The sequence below is a fragment of the Leucopleurus acutus genome (assembly GCF_964270905.1).
Source record: "Leucopleurus acutus genome assembly, chromosome: 19".
NCBI lineage: Eukaryota > Metazoa > Chordata > Mammalia > Artiodactyla > Delphinidae > Leucopleurus > Leucopleurus acutus.
In genome coordinates, this window is record NC_139161.1 from 40,267,425 (window position 1) to 40,283,038 (window position 15,614).

Consider the following 15,614-nt stretch of genomic DNA (forward strand, 5'->3'; position numbering starts at 1 on the left):
GGGGAGGGGAGTGGCAGCCTCAGGCACCATTTGTTGAAGGCGGTGACCCTACCCACTCAGTGTCAGGTGACCTCAGAGGCAGCATGTACAGGCTGACCAGGAGGGGGCCTCGTTCAAACGGGGACTGGCTGGGAGATAGTTACCGGATGCTGAAGCTGAGGTCGAAAAAAACTGGAGAAGCCCTGAGGAGCTTTAAGTGACACAAAGTCGGGATCAGGAGAAGCTATAGGATGGAGCCAACTTCGCTGGGACCCAAATCCAGGAAGCTGAGAACAGTTTTTACATTTTAAAGGTTTTTTAAAAAAAAAATTGTGATAGAGACCTACGTGTCCCACAAAACCTAAACGTACTCTCTGGCCCTTTACAGGAAAAGTTTGCCAACCCGTGGAATAGAGAAAGGAAAGCAGAGTGAAGGCAGGGTCTTCACCTTCCCAAGACTCACCTGGTGATTTTTAAACATGCAGCTTCCTGAGCCACAGCCCAGACTACTGGGTCATGGGGTGGGGAGGGCGGTCCCAGAAATCTGAATAGTTTCCAAGTATGAGGATCATTGGAATAAAGGAGGGGGAAAGCCAGCTACCATGAGGAGAGATCCACATGGGGAGGAACCGTGGCCTCCCACCAAGAGCCAGCACCAACGTGCCTGCCACTTGAGCACGCCATCTTGGAAGCAGATCTTCCAGCCCCAGTCCAGCCTTTGGATGACGGCAGCCCAGGCCAACATGTGACTGTCATTTGTAAGCCCCAAAGCCAGAACTACCCAGCTGACTCTCGGCCACACTGCTGTCCTATTGTGAGATAACACATGATACTTCTTGTTTTAAGCTGCTAAATTTGGGGGTAATGTGTTACACAGCCATCAATGACTAATACAGAGCCCGACGGAAACGGAGCAGGACCCTATGGTCCTTCCGCCACCATGTCTTCCACCTGCCTTTTGTCTGTGGAAAACGTTTAGCCAAACAAGTTTAATCAGAGAAGTGAGAAAAGGCAGAAACAGAGGAAAGCAGTCAAAGGAGACCAAATAAAAATAGTCATTAGGCAAAGTCCAGGGCCTTTGGTTCCCCTCAAGGGCTATAGATAATATTCTGAGCCGTATCCTGTTAGCTGTCTTATAGAGACTGAAACCTTCACCAGGTGGAAGAAGTTAACTACATGATGACCAGGCTGTAGCCGTGACATAAGCTGCCACAGTTCTGAGAACTGGCCTCAAAGAAATGGGAACAAACTGACCCTGGAACTAAAGACTAACTGTACCTAAAACAATCAAGATGACACTGATCCGACCACTGCATGACTAATTTCAAGATGACTGTCAGAGCTGACTGTGCTGTTTCTGCCTGTAGCCCCCTCCCTCTGTCTATGAAAGTTCTTGCCCCCTGATTGTCTGGTGGGGCAGTGGGGGGAGTCAGCCTTTGGACAGGCGTATGCCCTCCTCCCACCCCCAGGTTTCCAGCCTCCGAAATAAAGCAAACTTTTCCTTTCCACCAGCCTTGCCTCTTTACCGGCTTTAGAGCAACCAGCCCTACACTTGCAGTTACTCGACCCTCCAGGAAACTCACGTGATGTACTCCTCGCAGATCTTGCGGAAGTGATCACGCTCCGGGTCACAGCGCAGGTCGTCATAGAGCTTGTTGATGAGGATAGAGGCCAGCATTCGGGTGTTGTCAGTCAGGGGCAAGCAGGACGGCAGATCTGGAACCTGCCCCACTACCTTCAGGATCTTCCTCAGGCCTGCAAGACAGACAGCAGCAAGTGTAAGATGCTTGCCGGGCTCTGTCCTCACAAACGCTCCTTCTCGCTCAGTCCTGTTTTATCACCAGAGCTCTTTAGGCAGCATGTAGCTTATCCAACGTGAAGGGCACTGGGATGGGGCCAAGAGAGCCAGGTTCTACCCCTGACTCTGCCCCTACCTGAGCAATTAGCCTCCCGCTATGGGCTTCTGTTTTCAGCATTTACAAAGTCAGGACTATTTGATCTCAGAGGACTCTACCAGTGCTAACATTCTGTGGGTTGATTTATAATCTTCCTCAAATGCTATTTTATGCTCTCTTTTCCCCAGGCTTCAGTTTCTTTTTTTGTAAAATGGGAACAATACTGCCTTCCTCATAGAGTTTGAGGATTCAGTGAGATAATGTATGGAAACTGCCTAGTGCCATTCCAGGCACATCATGACACTCAATAAATATTTATTATTTGTTTAGTAAATATAACATTTACTATTTATGGTTATTATCCCTTCTCTTCTCTTCTGTTGAAGAAACTTCAGTGGCTTCCTATTACCCACCAGGCTAATTCGACCATTAAGTATTTGTTGAATAAATGAATGAATAATTGAACGAATAAACAACCACCTTTTAGGTACTGGCTACCAAAATAAAAGACAATCCTGACATCAAAAAGCTCACAATACAGGGAAGGGAAGACAGATGTATAAAGATTACAACAAGGTGTAAATAAGGACAGAACAGTGACACCGCAAATGGTGTAATTCACTCCAACAAAGCAAGAGTTTCAAGTTATTTGGAGCACTTACTATGTGTCAAGAGCTTTCTATACATTAACTCATTTAATCCTAACATTGACCCTACTGGTTAGTATGAATCATTATCGCCATCGATCAGAGCAGAAAACCAAGACATGGAGAAGCCAAGTAACTTGCCCAGGATCACATAACTGGCAAGTGACATAGCAGCAACCCTCTCCCAGCAATGTCTGATTTCAAAGCCCACGATGTTAACTGTTACACTACACTGCTGCGGGGACAATAGCTTGATTTCAGAGCCAGGTTGTAGAGGGTGGCTAGGAGCTGGTCAGACCTTGGGTGGGACAGGTAAACGGGAGGGGAAACATCCTAGGTAAACATCCTAGGTAAAAAAGGGAAAAATCCATTCATCCTAGGCATGAAACTCTGGATGTAGCAGGGAATCAAAAGTGCTTTGCATGTATATGCATAGCTGATTCATTTTGCTGTACAGCAGAAACTAACACAACATTGTAAAGCAACTATATTCCAATAAAAATTAATTTTAAAAATGTAAAGATCGGGCTTCCCCAGTGGCGCAGTGGTTGAGAGTCCGCCTGCCGATGCAGGGGACACGGGTTCGTGCCCAGTCCAGGAAGATCCCACATGCCGCGGAGCAGCTGGGCCCGTAAGCCATGGCCGCTGGGCCTGCGCGTCCGGAGCCTGTGCTCCGCAACGGGAGAGGCCACAACAGTGAGAGACCCGCATACCGCAAAAAAAAAAAAAAAAAAAAAAGTAAAGATCGAAAATAAAAGTGCCTGGCAGTAAATTTTGTGCTGTGTATTTTAACACACACACAAAAGCACTGGGAGGGCTGGAGAGTCATTGGAAGGGGCCTGATGAACCAACGCAAAGCCCCCAGCCTGGCTGTCAAAGGCCTTCATCAAATGCACCTGCTCTACCTCCCCAGCCTCACCCCCTACCCTTCCCTTCCACTCTGCCCTTGCCTTGAGCATCTCATTCTCTTTTGCTAGAACACTCTGGACCTCCTCCTTGTCCATGTCTGCCCCTCCCTGAACCCAAAAACTTACTTCAGGCTTGACATCCTGGTGGTTCCCCTACCCTGCCTGGTGGCTCCCCTACCCAAGTCTTCAGCCCAGTTTTCAGATACTGCTCCCCATCCCACCCCCATCCTATAAACCGTGTGGTTGGGCCTAAATCCTAGCGCAGAGAAAAGTCAATTGTCAATGCCCAGGCTTTGTAATACATGAGAGAAGACCAAACTGGGATGGGGGGGAGGGTGTTGAGAGGGGGAGGGTTAAAGCACTAGAGTAATTTGTTCAAGTCTAAGCACTTACACATGAACTTTGCTGAGATCTGTGAAAACCAAACAGGGGAAGTGCTGTATCAAAAGAGAATAAAGGTAAAGCTGCTATAAGCTGACTTGAACCTTTTAGAACAAGGTCTGGTCTATATGTCATTATACCTGTGGGAGAATTTATCACAGCAGATCATAAAGCCACAGGTATGATTCTTGAACAGTTGAACAAGGTGATTTAGGAGAGGGGTGATGCCCTGGAGCTGACAAATTTAGTGACTATCTCCTGGCACATTGTTACTGGACTTTGTATAACGTACACAGGTGCCATTTCTCCCTCTGGAAGGCCTGTATTTTGCCATCCTGAGACTTCAGGAACGTTACCCCTTGTTGGTGGAGTCTTGTTTGGGTTTTTTTGGCACTTGCCTCGCTTGTCAGGAAACTCCACCCAGATGTTTTTGAGTGTGTTCTGGGTGTGTTCAGGCCCTGAATTCAGAGCCTGGACCTATGCCTTCACCAGCCCACTGGTGGATCCTAATATGCTAATGACTTTTCCTGGCTTTTCAGTTGGAAATGAAGACTTTTTCCAGACAAGAGCTGCACCCCTTCCACCTTCTGCTGGTTGCCTGGTACCCTGGTGCCCACTGGAAAGGCTGGCATGAGCCCCAGACCCTCCCACCTCCTCACCGTTATCCACCACATAGATGGTATGTGAGTTGTCGTGAATGGCGAGGTCCTTCCTGGGGACGTTCTTATTGAGCAGGTTCAGGGCCTGATCCCTGCCCTGGCCAGACACCTTCTTACTGACCAGCATGTCAAGCAGGTGGTTGGTGATCTGCTTCAGGTCCTTCTTAGTGTCTGAGGAAGGAGAGGACAGGGGTAAATAGAGAGGACCAGGGTGTCTCAGGTATATAGGACCAGGGATGGCAGAGGCTTCTGGAAGGACTCTGGAAATATTGAATCCACTGCTTCCCAGATTTTGGAATTTCCCAGGAGAGTATAGTATCTCACTCCAAAAAAGGGAGGGAGATCTCTAGACAACACCCCCAAGGGGTCCTCCAGCCGCTCTGAACACCGACTTCTATGGCAGCCCATTCCATTCTTGAACAGTCTGGTTCTTAGAAAGTTCTTCACTCCCAGGCAACGATGGGCAGGGATCCAAAGGTGCTTCGTGCAGTTTTTAATACACTGATTTAATAAACTGTTTTCCAGAAAGGAAATTGACACTCCTTTATAGACATTTTACTCCCCGCAGATTCAGACATGCTGGGAGCCTGAAATTCAAGCATTTGCCTGGGATGCCAGGTCTTCCCTGCCCACTGGGGATCTTAAAGGCAAATGCCTCCTCCTGCTTTTGCGGTCTGAACTCTCTGGAACTTGGAGATTTTTGTCCTCATTCTAGATTGTAGCCCAAAGGCAAGCAGGCAGGCAAGTAGAAAAGGAAAGATCTCCAAGCCATGTCATATAAATAAATGATGAAGGAATGGGGCTATCTAACTGGTGAAGGAAAGACACAAATGTACATGATAGCTTGTCTTCAGATAAAAGTATGTCATGAGCGTGAGAAAACAGACTTATTCTGTGAGGTTCCACAGGGCAGAACTGGGACCAGAAGTGAGTGGGATTACAAGGGGACAGATTTGAAATCAATATATGGAAGAATTATTCAGCAGAGATGTCCAACAGCTCACTCCCTCCGGAGGAAGTCATGGCCCCCAATGAACCACACCTCTCAGTATTCATTCTCTTGGGGAGTCCCCTCCCACACTGGCCCTGGATTGCTCATGTGACCTTACGGCACACTCAGAGGCTTAAAAAGCACTTACACATTGGGGCTTGTCCATTCAAAATGCAGCCACCATGTTACATAGAGACCCAAGCTGCCCACCAGAGAGGCTACAAGGAGTAAAACCAAGATACCCTGGCCAGCATCTCCAGTTAACCACCAGCCATCCGAGTGAAGCCATGTTGGACCCTCCAATAATTCTAGTGCAGAAAAGGATCCTTACCATAGTAAGTCAGAACCACATCAAGAATTCAAGACTCCAAGCAGGTTAATTACTAATACACAAAGAGCTCTTAGGAATCAATAAGAAAAACACTGATACTCCAACAGAGGAAACAGATAACAACATGAACAAACCATTTGAAGACAAAGAAATCCAAATGGCTAATAAGGATAAGGAAAAATAATGTCTAATTCGTAAATTTTAAAAATTCAAACAGATAATTATTACCTACTGAATAGGAAAATATCTTTAAGAATGATAGTATTTGAATCTGGTGAGAATGATTTGAGGCTGGAACTCTTATCATCACTTGGTGAGAGTAAAAACTGATGCACCCTCTCAAAAGGAGTTCGAAAGTAAGGTAGTGAAAGACCTTTAGTTATGTTCATAGCATTTAACTTAGTACTCCCATTTCTAGGAATTTGTTCCAAGAAAATAATTACAAATGCAAATATAGGTTTATGTTAAGAATAGCTACCGAAGTGTTTTTTATAAGTATGAAATTAAAGGCAATCTAAATCTCCAACAATATAGAGCTGATTGATGAGTTATGATATATCCATACAATGGCATGTAATGAAATTATTTAAGATCAAGCTTTCTATGAGTGAACCTGCCTCTGTGACCTTCCCAGCCAGAGCAGGAAGTTGTAAAATGATGTCTAGGACCTGGATATACAGGAAGAAGCCTGAGTTTGTATGTGCATATATGCAGGAATGAGACAAATGTTAAATTAATAATTATTCAAGTAAAAAGGAATCCTCTTTAAGAATATTAAACGGTATGCAATAGTAATATAATGCTCAGAAAGGAGAAAAACACAAAAATATCCATAGCTGAATCCCAACTTTGTTAAATAGATATTTATATGGAGGGATAGAAGAAAGACTGGAAGGGGGACTTCCCTGGTGGCGCAGTGGTTAAGAATCTGCCTGCCAATGCAGGGGATGCAGGTTCGATCCCTGGTCCAGGCAGATCCCACATGCCGCGGAGCAACTAAGCCCGTGCACCACAACTACTGAGCCTGTGCTCTAGAGCCCGTGAGCCACAACTACTGAAGCCCGCACGCCTAGAGCCCGTCCTCCGCAACAAGAGAAGCCACCGCAATGAGAAGCCCACGCACTGCAATGAAGAGCAGCCCCCGCTCGCAGCAACTAGAGAAAGCCCTTGCACAGCAATGAAGACCCAATGCAGGCCCAGAAAATAATTAATTAATTAATTTAGAAATAAATAAAATACTTTATAGAAAAAAGACTGGAAGGATACACATGGCAGTGATAGTAGTGGTTATCTGGAGGGGTGATTACAGGTTGTTGGGATTTTTTTCATCTTTACATATTTCTAAAATTTTCCACATTTCTCCATAAGCCCCTGTTACTTACAAAAATTGTTGTAAAACATGCATAAAATAAAATTTACCATTTTAACCGTTTTAAAGTATGCAGTTCAGTGGCATTAAGCACATAAACACCGTTGTGCAACCAGCACCACAATCCATCCACAGAACTTTTTTTCACCTTGCAAAACTGAAACTCTATCCCATCAAACAATTCCTTATTTCCTCCTCCCCCGCCCCTGGTAACCATCATTCTACTTTCCGTTTCTATGAGTTTGACTGGTTTCGAAATCACATATACATGGAATCATACAGTATTTGTCTTGTTGTGACTGGCTTATTTCACCTCGAGGTTTCTCCATGTTGTAGCATGTGTCAGAATTTCCTGCCTTTTTAAGGCCAAACAATACTCCACTGTATAGATGGACACCACATTTTGTTTCTCCATTCATCCATCGATAGACACTTGGGATGCTTCCACCTTTTAGCTGTTGTAAATTATGCGGCTGTGCCTCTGTTACTTTTATCATCAGAAAATAAATGTAAAAATATAACCAGGCCACCTCCACATGCATGGAATGCCCAGTCTAAGGTGGTAACTGACACTTCCTTGCCTCCACCCCCTTGAACCAAGGCTGAAAACTGTTTCCTACCCAGAACCAGGGCCTCTTCCTTCCCTCGATGCTCTCGCTTGTCCTCCCCAGACAGAGCGTCGATGATGGCCTGGAGCAGGTTGCAGACGGTCAGAGGCAGCTCTTCATTCTCCACGGCCATGAGGCTGCAGATTCGGTCTATCCGGACTGCGTGGAGAATCGCTGTGGCCTAGACGCCCCCAGCAAGGAGCACAGTCAGCTGTCTGCCCTCCCCTTCCAGCTGCCATGCAGGTTAGGGAGTGGGTGATAGCTGCCCCGTGCAGGAGGGACAGAAGATCAGGCAGCCAATGCCTCATGGGACCTGTGGCCTGGGAAGGCCCTTGACACAAGCCATGCCCCTTTCCAGAGGTGTAGAGCTGCTCCATCCAATACAGTAGCCACTCGCCACAGGGGAGGCATTGAACATGTGTAATGCAGCGAGTTCACATTGAGATGTGCTTGTGAGGTAAAATGCACACTGGGTTTTGAAGAGTTAATATGAAAAACTGTAAACTATCATAACCTTTGCATTCAGCTCTTCCGCATAAACCACTTTCAAGAAACTTATCTTTGTTTAGTCAGACCCATTCCCAGCTCAAAGAAAAAATAAGAGGATCAATCTCTGTTGAATCTGGGGCCATACCACCAAGGTTGAGGGGAGACACTTTAGACGTTGTATCAGGGTCTATCCATGCCAGCCACGCCCTGCCCACAGGTCAATGCCAGGTCCTCAGACCAGCAGCCCTCCGTGCCATGAACCCTGGCCCTGCCCTCACCCTAGCTCGGTGGCCACTACACATGCCCGACAGGGTCCGTACTGCAGCCAACATCAGCTCAGGCCTCTTAGTGTCCAAAAGCTGCCGCAACAGGGCCACACCGTTGTTCTGGAAGATCCTCTCGGCCCCTGCTTCCTCACGGCTGAGAACAATGAGGTTGTTGGCTGCCTGAAGGAGGGAGGAAACAATGAAGGTCATGAGGGAAGGCCTTGGCCATGAGCCAAGTGCAGGGGCTGGTGCAAGGACTAGGTCTTCAAAACATCTTTATATTCTTTTGCCCTATAATCCTACTCGTGGGAACATAGCCCAAGAATATAATTCAAAACAAGAAACAGAGTAACTTGCAATAAAGACCAACTGGATGAAATATATTGCAGCCATTAAAGTCATAAATGAAAAGACTCAGAAGAAGCTTGGAAAAAACATTGGTAAGCAGAAACGGAATCACAGGTTCACTCTGATTGCACTTATGGTGAAATAAACCTGTGTATATATGCTTGTGGATAAGGACTTTAAAAAGGTAGGGAAATGTTAAATTAATTAAACAAGGAGGTGGCTTCAATGCCTAAGCAACTAAGTAAGCAAACCCAAACCACACTTGTCTGTACAGCAGAAATTAACACAACATTGCAAATCAACTATAATTCAATTTAAAAAAACACAAAACAAAGCAAAACCTAACCCTGTATTGCCTCAAGTTTAAGAAATCGAACCTTAAGGATGACCAGTCACAAACAGCTAACGAGCCTTTCCCAAATAATGCAACTACTTCAACTATAGCCAGTCAAATAATTCCCTTGTTTTGCTTCCACCTGTTTTCTATAAACGTCTTTTTCCTAGCTCCTGTCGGTGGAGTACCCCAACCACTTCTGTTTTCGCGCTGCCCAATTCAAACAGATTTTGCTCAAATAAATTCTTAGAATTTTTATATGTCTCAGTTTATCTTCTAACAGAAGTGAAGTGATTTCACATGGGAAATTATTTTTCCATGAAAAATGTTCTTCGGGGCTTCCCTAGTGGCGCAGTGGTTGAGAGTCCGCCTGCCAATGCAGGGGACACGGGTTCATGCCCCAGCCCAGGAGGATCCCACATGCTGCGAGAGGCCACAGCAGTGAGAGGCCCGCGTACTGAAAAAAAAAAAACAAACAAATGTTCTTCGAATATGGTTTTGGCATTGTTTGTTCGTTTATCTGTTTAGGGAGATCTGAAGTTGCAGGGGGTTCTCAGGAAGGTTGAAGGTTGTGGGCAGAGAGAGCACAAGATGGGATTTGAAAGCCCTGGGTTTGAGTGCTGATTCTGCCACATGCTAGCTGTGTGACCTTGGGCAAGTCATAGCACCTCTCTGGGCCCCAGATTCCTATCTGTAAAAATAGACAGTTGAGCTGGGTTTTCAAGCGTCTTCCTACCCTAAAGCCTTCCTCCTTGAGGATATATATACAGTCATCCCTCAGTATCCGCAGGGGATTTTTTCCAGGACCCCCATGGATAACAAAATCCACGTATGCTCAAGTCCCTTATATAAAATGGCATAGTACAGTCAGCCCTCCTTAACCACAGGCAACCAACTGAGGATCGAAATTCCTTAAAAGGCCCCAGATCTGGAGAGGAGGCCTTGAACAGGCCCTGAGACCCTGGGGTTGGGCAAAGAACTCATGAGGCAGGAAAAGGAGGAGGTAGACAAATAGGTAGGGAGGCTGATTAGAGAATCCCAGGCAAGCATGAGCTGAACCATCATCGCTCTGTCAGTCAAGGACTTTGTACTTTTCGAACTACTTTCATCTATAACAACTTAAGTCCTCATAAGAGTTTGCTATAAAAGATAGCTGCATACTATATGGACTTATTGACCATTAAACTAACAAAAATTCCCCAGGCGTTGTCTCCCAAGTTCTTATACATATTCAGATATTCTTTTTTTTTTTCCTCTGAAGGACTAGAAACATTTTATTTTTTAAAATTTATTTATTTAATTAATTTATTTGGTTGCACCGGGTCTTAGTTGAGGCACATGGGCTCCTTAGTTGTGGCATGCGAACTCTTTTAGTTGTGGCACGCATGTGGGATCTAGTTCCCTGTCCAGGGATTGAACCCGGGCACCTTGCATTGGGAGCACAGTCTTAACTACTGGACCACTAGGGAAGTCCCTAGGAACATTTTAAAAATGCAGCAAATTTGGCTAAGAGGATGGTATTCTGAATAAAGATTTTCATATTTCAGAATAACTTGTTGCAATGATTTGAAATGGAATAAAACATTATTTTAATGTGTCATTGTTTCTCAGGGCCAAAAGTAGGGTGAGGCAAGAAAGACACCTTGGGTGCAAAATTTACGGGGCACCAAAAACCTCTGTAATCAAGATAAATGCAATGCATTTAATAAATTTAATTAATTTGTATGTAATATGTAAATAAGTTTAATAAATTTGTAAATGCAATGCATTTAATAAATTTGTATTTAATGCAATGTTTTAAAATATCAAAATCAATTTTGTTTAGTTCCTCCAAGGAGCCTCCTCCCTGGCCTGCAACCTGTCGGCGACATTACCGCCCAGACACAGGAGCAGAGTCTGTAGTGGAAGCGCAGTTACCTGGCAGGTCCCAAGACCACCCGCTGCCGGCCCAGCACCCACCTTCTCCAGCTTATCAGCTTTACTGTTTCCATCCAGGAGAATCTCAAACATCTTCTGTACCCTCGAGTCTGTGGAGAACTGCACACGGAGCTGAGGAGAGAGGAGGGAGTGGGGAAGAAAGCAGGCAGGGGTCCCCGTCATTCCAGTTGGCTCCACATAAAGTTCATCTCAATTAATAGCTTCCTGTCTCCCTCCATCATTCATTCATTCAACAAACATTTACTGAACAACTACTACGAGTCAGACACTGTATAGAATGGAGAACAAAGTCAAGTCCTTGCCCCACAAAGCTGACGGTCTGGTTATATTCGCCATCTCATTTGGTCTTCACAAGTCTTGGAAGGCAAAGGATCATCACCCCAGTTTTGAAGTCTAGTAAACAATTAGCTATTAGACATTTTAATATGGGCTAAAGGGCTTCCCTGGTGGTGCAATGGTTGAGAATCCGCCTGCCAATGCAGGGGACACGGGGGTCAAGCCCTGGTCCGGGAAGATCCCACATGGCACGGATCAACTAAGCCTGTGCACCACAACTACTGAGCCTGCGCTCTAGAGCCCGTGAGCCACAACTGCTGAAGCCCATGCACCTAGAGCCCATGCTCTGCAACAAGAGAAGCCACCGCAGTGAGAAGCCCGCGCACTGCAATGAAGAGTAGCCCCTGCTCGCCACAACAAGAGAAAGCCCGCGTGCAGCAACAAAGACCCAACGCAGCCAAAAATAAATAAATAAAATAAAATTTAAAAAATATATACAGGCTAAAACAGAAATATATCTCCAGGATCGGAAACCTGAAGCCGTTTCTAAGTACCTTTTCAAGCAAATTAAAACCGTTATTTTTGAATGTCTCATCCCTCACTCTCCCAACCCCAGTGCTCTGAAGCTTTCATAAAGCGACCTAACAGATCCATCATCCCCCATCTTGCCAGCTCCGTCTGCACCTCCCACTGATTTTTTCTGCTGGTCTACAGTGCCACCTATTTCCATCACTCCTTAGTCTGTATTTTCTCAGCCTTTGAGTCTGCACTCTGGACAGTACGACATGGTCCCACCATGGGACTGCCCCAGGCACAAAGAAGTTACTGTGTCTTGGAGCAAGGAGCTGCGTGATCAGTTGCCTTCCCGCTCTTACAGTGGGGAAAGCAACACCCCAAGGGGTCCCTCAGAAAATCGGTAGCTAAGCCAGTATTAGGGTGCAGGATTCCTCATCTCTGGTCCAAGTTCTCCCGACCCCACTCCACTTTCCTAGAAAAGATTCCCTGTTCCTACTGGTTCCTTACTGTCCTCCATTCCCCAGCAATGCCCTTCCCCCAGGTCCTAGGTTTCTCCTGGCTGCCTTTGTCCCCCCAGAGAGGAAGATCATGGTGCAGACATACTGAGTTGCAGTTTTTTAAAAAGCTTCCATCTGGAATTTAAAAGATTGATGTTCTAGTCCTGGCTGGCTTGCACCCTCGAACAAGCATCACAGCATCTCTGATCACTCATCCAAGGATGTGGAGGTAGGCCAGCCCTGCCTGATGTCCCACTCCTCTAACTGGTCCCTACTAGGAATGGGGAGAGGCAGCCAAGGCTTATGCGCAGGGGTCTGGCTCACCTTCTCCTGGATGCTGGTGTTGAGCCTCCTCAGCGTCTCCTGGAAGTTTTGGTTCCGTGGCTCCAGGGTGGCACAGCATTGCACATCCTTGAAGGCCTGGGCCAACTTCCCCAGGTGCTCCAGTGCCTGGCATCGCCGATACAGAGCCTTGATGTCCAAGGAGTTGATGTCGATGGCTAGCAAGGGGGACAGGCAAGGCCTCAGGGGGCCGGGCTACAGACCACCTTCCCCTCCCCCACCGCTGCCCCCAACTGCAGGGCTTCTGTGCCTTCCTTGGAGAGTATGCATCCATGTAGACTATCTGGTCCAAGCCTCCCCTTTGTTAGGGAGGCGGTAAGAATTACAGTCTCAGGGTTGGAAGGGAGCTTAAGGGTCATCTTGTCTAATTCCTGACTCTCCAGTCTCGGCTCAGTGATCCCTGCCAAAGGCTCATCCAGCTGGTGCTTGCATACCTCCAGCAGTCCGGGAGCTCCTTCCTTCTCAAGGCAGACAGCTCCTTCGGAGAGCCCTTCCCTCCTCCCACCTGAAACATATCTTCCTGTAACTTTGCCCTTTTGTCTTGAGTCTAGCCCTGGAACACGTGAGATGAAATCCAATCCTTCTTCCTTGTGACAGCCTTTTAGGTATTTGAAGGCAGCTCCCTGTCCTACCTGGGAGTTCCTTCTCTGAGCTAAATATTGCCACTTCCCTGCTCTTCACAGGACGTGTTTCCATTCCCCTTTCCAGCTGGGTCCCTCCCTTCTGAACTCACTCCAGACTATCTCTGTTTCTCCTTAAAAAAAGTGACCAAATCAAACCCCAACACGGACCTATGCAGAGGAGAATCCTCTTCATTCTGCATATTATAGCCCTAAAAATGCAGCCAGGAGAAGTGTTCCCATTTTGATCATGCTCTTAAGCCTAAGTTCTCTCAGAAGTTGAGGCACTCCATGGCCAGCGTTGACGTATGTTTATTCCTCCTAGTGTCTGTGGAATGAAATAATGCCTCCGTCTTCCCCTCAGGAAGCCCGGTCCCCACAGAGTGGACCAGGCTGATGCCCTGGTTATGGGAACCAGCCCTCTCCCCCCGCCATCCCATATGAACATATCCAAACTTCCAACAAACTGGCTGTGTCCTTACCGTGACAAAAGGATTTCTGGAAGCAACCTTCTAAGCAAAGAAGCTGCCCCAGCATATTTAACATGTAAAAACGTGACTTAGGGATGGCTTTTCTGGAGCTCTCCTTTCACATAAGGATGGTACATCTGAAGCCCCACCTACAATGCCCAGGATGGCGTTTATACAATCGGTCATCCCTGCGAGTGTCGAGAGCATCTTAGACTAAACAGGGATGCAGAAGGGGAGGGAAGGAGGGCAAGGCCCGAGTGAGGGGGGCTCACCTCTCGAGGCATCTGAAGCCGCCTGAACATAGCTCTCCTGAGAAACGGGGAAGGAGGAAACTTGGTTAATGTGGGCCCGACACAGTGACAGCCAGGGAGGGTCCCCGAGGCGAGGAGAGAGGGCTCGCTGGCAGCTGCCACTGTCAGAGGCCAGGGGAGCGCCCCTCACTGGGTATGGAATAGCGGACGAGCTTTGGCATCAGGCAAACTCGGGTTTGAACCCAGCTCTGCTACTAACTACCTGGAGATCTTGGGGAAGTTACTGAGCCCTCCTCTGAGTCTTGAGTTTGTTATCTGCGATATGGGCATGGAAGCAGCAGCAACCTCATGGTCTGCGGTTGAAATGCCACGAAATAACCTATGAAAGGCCCCTGTCATGATGCCACTTCCCATGAGGCTGCTTCCCGCGGGATGAGAACTATCTCCATGGATGAATTTCTGTCTCCCAGAGGACTGGGTCAGGCAATGGGTACCAGAAAGCAGTGGGAGGCACCCTTCCCCAACCTGAGGGGTCCAGTGAGAGGGCTGGGTTGATAGGCGTGCCCGTCAGGATGAGGGGGCTGCCTCCATACCCCTGCATCCTAGCCCTGGCCCTCAGCTCCCTGCCCCTCTTCATCCCAGACCGTTTTCAGGCCACAGGCTGCCCGGTTCCGATAGAGCGTGGCCAGGAGGGCCTTATCCTTGGTCAGCTTCAGGGCTTGGCTATAGCTCTTTGCTGCGGCCTTGTAGTCCTGGCGCTGGAAATGCCGGTTGCCCTCCTCCTTCAGCTGCACTGCTTCTGCCTCGGCCATCTGTGGGGACAGGATGAGCTCTGTCTGGCCGTCCCCTCCCTCCAGACCCGGGGCTGGGCTCCTGGCCTGAGGTCTGGAGCACCAGGTGCCCCATCGACCAGGATGGGAGGTGAGGATGCTGCCTGCAACAGACCCACCCGGAGCACCCGCGAATCCTTTGCCCAGAAGGACATCACAGCATTTGCTCAGAGTGTGGCCCGAGTTGAGAGGGGTCTCAGAGACCCTGTTCCTAGGGAACTCTGCTCAGTATTATGTAACAACCTAAATGGGAAAAGAATCTGAAAAAGAATAGATACATGTATATGCAGAACTGAATCACTTTGCTGTACACCTGAAGCTAAGGCAACATTGTTAACCAACTCTACTCCAATATAAAATTTAAAAAAAAATCCCTGTTCCCCCCTCTCTCTCCCTCCCAGCTAGACACACCAAGGGCCTGAATTCTCACTGCAGGCCTTAAAATTTCTGGGTCCCCCTTCTCCCTCCCCAGTCCAAGGAACCCTCCAGGCCAGCTCACTTTCTCACAAGGACAGTGTTCTTGGTCTGTCCTCCCCGGGGTGCTGCTCTGGTGCGTGTGAACCCCCAGCCAGCGTCAGTCTGCCCCTCCTAGCCCCCACCCAGGAAACTTTATCAACCCTGCTAGTGGCTCCAGACCATATTTGGCCACAGGGGCAGGTGCCCCTGGAG

General features: G+C 47.5%; 1 protein-coding gene across 3 annotated transcripts in view; it reads right to left on the minus strand.

Moving 5' to 3' along the window:
* UNC45B (unc-45 myosin chaperone B) overlaps positions 1 to 14,927 on the minus strand; it is a gene marked incomplete at both ends in the record, with an annotated part of 29,211 nt that extends 14,284 nt beyond the window's left edge. For all 3 annotated transcript variants that reach the window (XM_082861263.1, XM_082861262.1, XM_082861261.1), the window contains 8 exons: positions 1,563 to 1,734; positions 4,470 to 4,640; positions 7,781 to 7,949; positions 8,536 to 8,703; positions 11,165 to 11,254; positions 12,757 to 12,932; positions 14,137 to 14,173; positions 14,760 to 14,927. In XM_082861263.1, coding sequence (XP_082717389.1) covers positions 1,563 to 1,734; positions 4,470 to 4,640; positions 7,781 to 7,949; positions 8,536 to 8,703; positions 11,165 to 11,254; positions 12,757 to 12,932; positions 14,137 to 14,173; positions 14,760 to 14,927 — 1,151 coding nt within the window. The remainder of the gene's footprint in view (positions 1 to 1,562; positions 1,735 to 4,469; positions 4,641 to 7,780; positions 7,950 to 8,535; positions 8,704 to 11,164; positions 11,255 to 12,756; positions 12,933 to 14,136; positions 14,174 to 14,759) is intronic.
* Between the last annotated feature and the right edge of the window lie 687 nt (positions 14,928 to 15,614).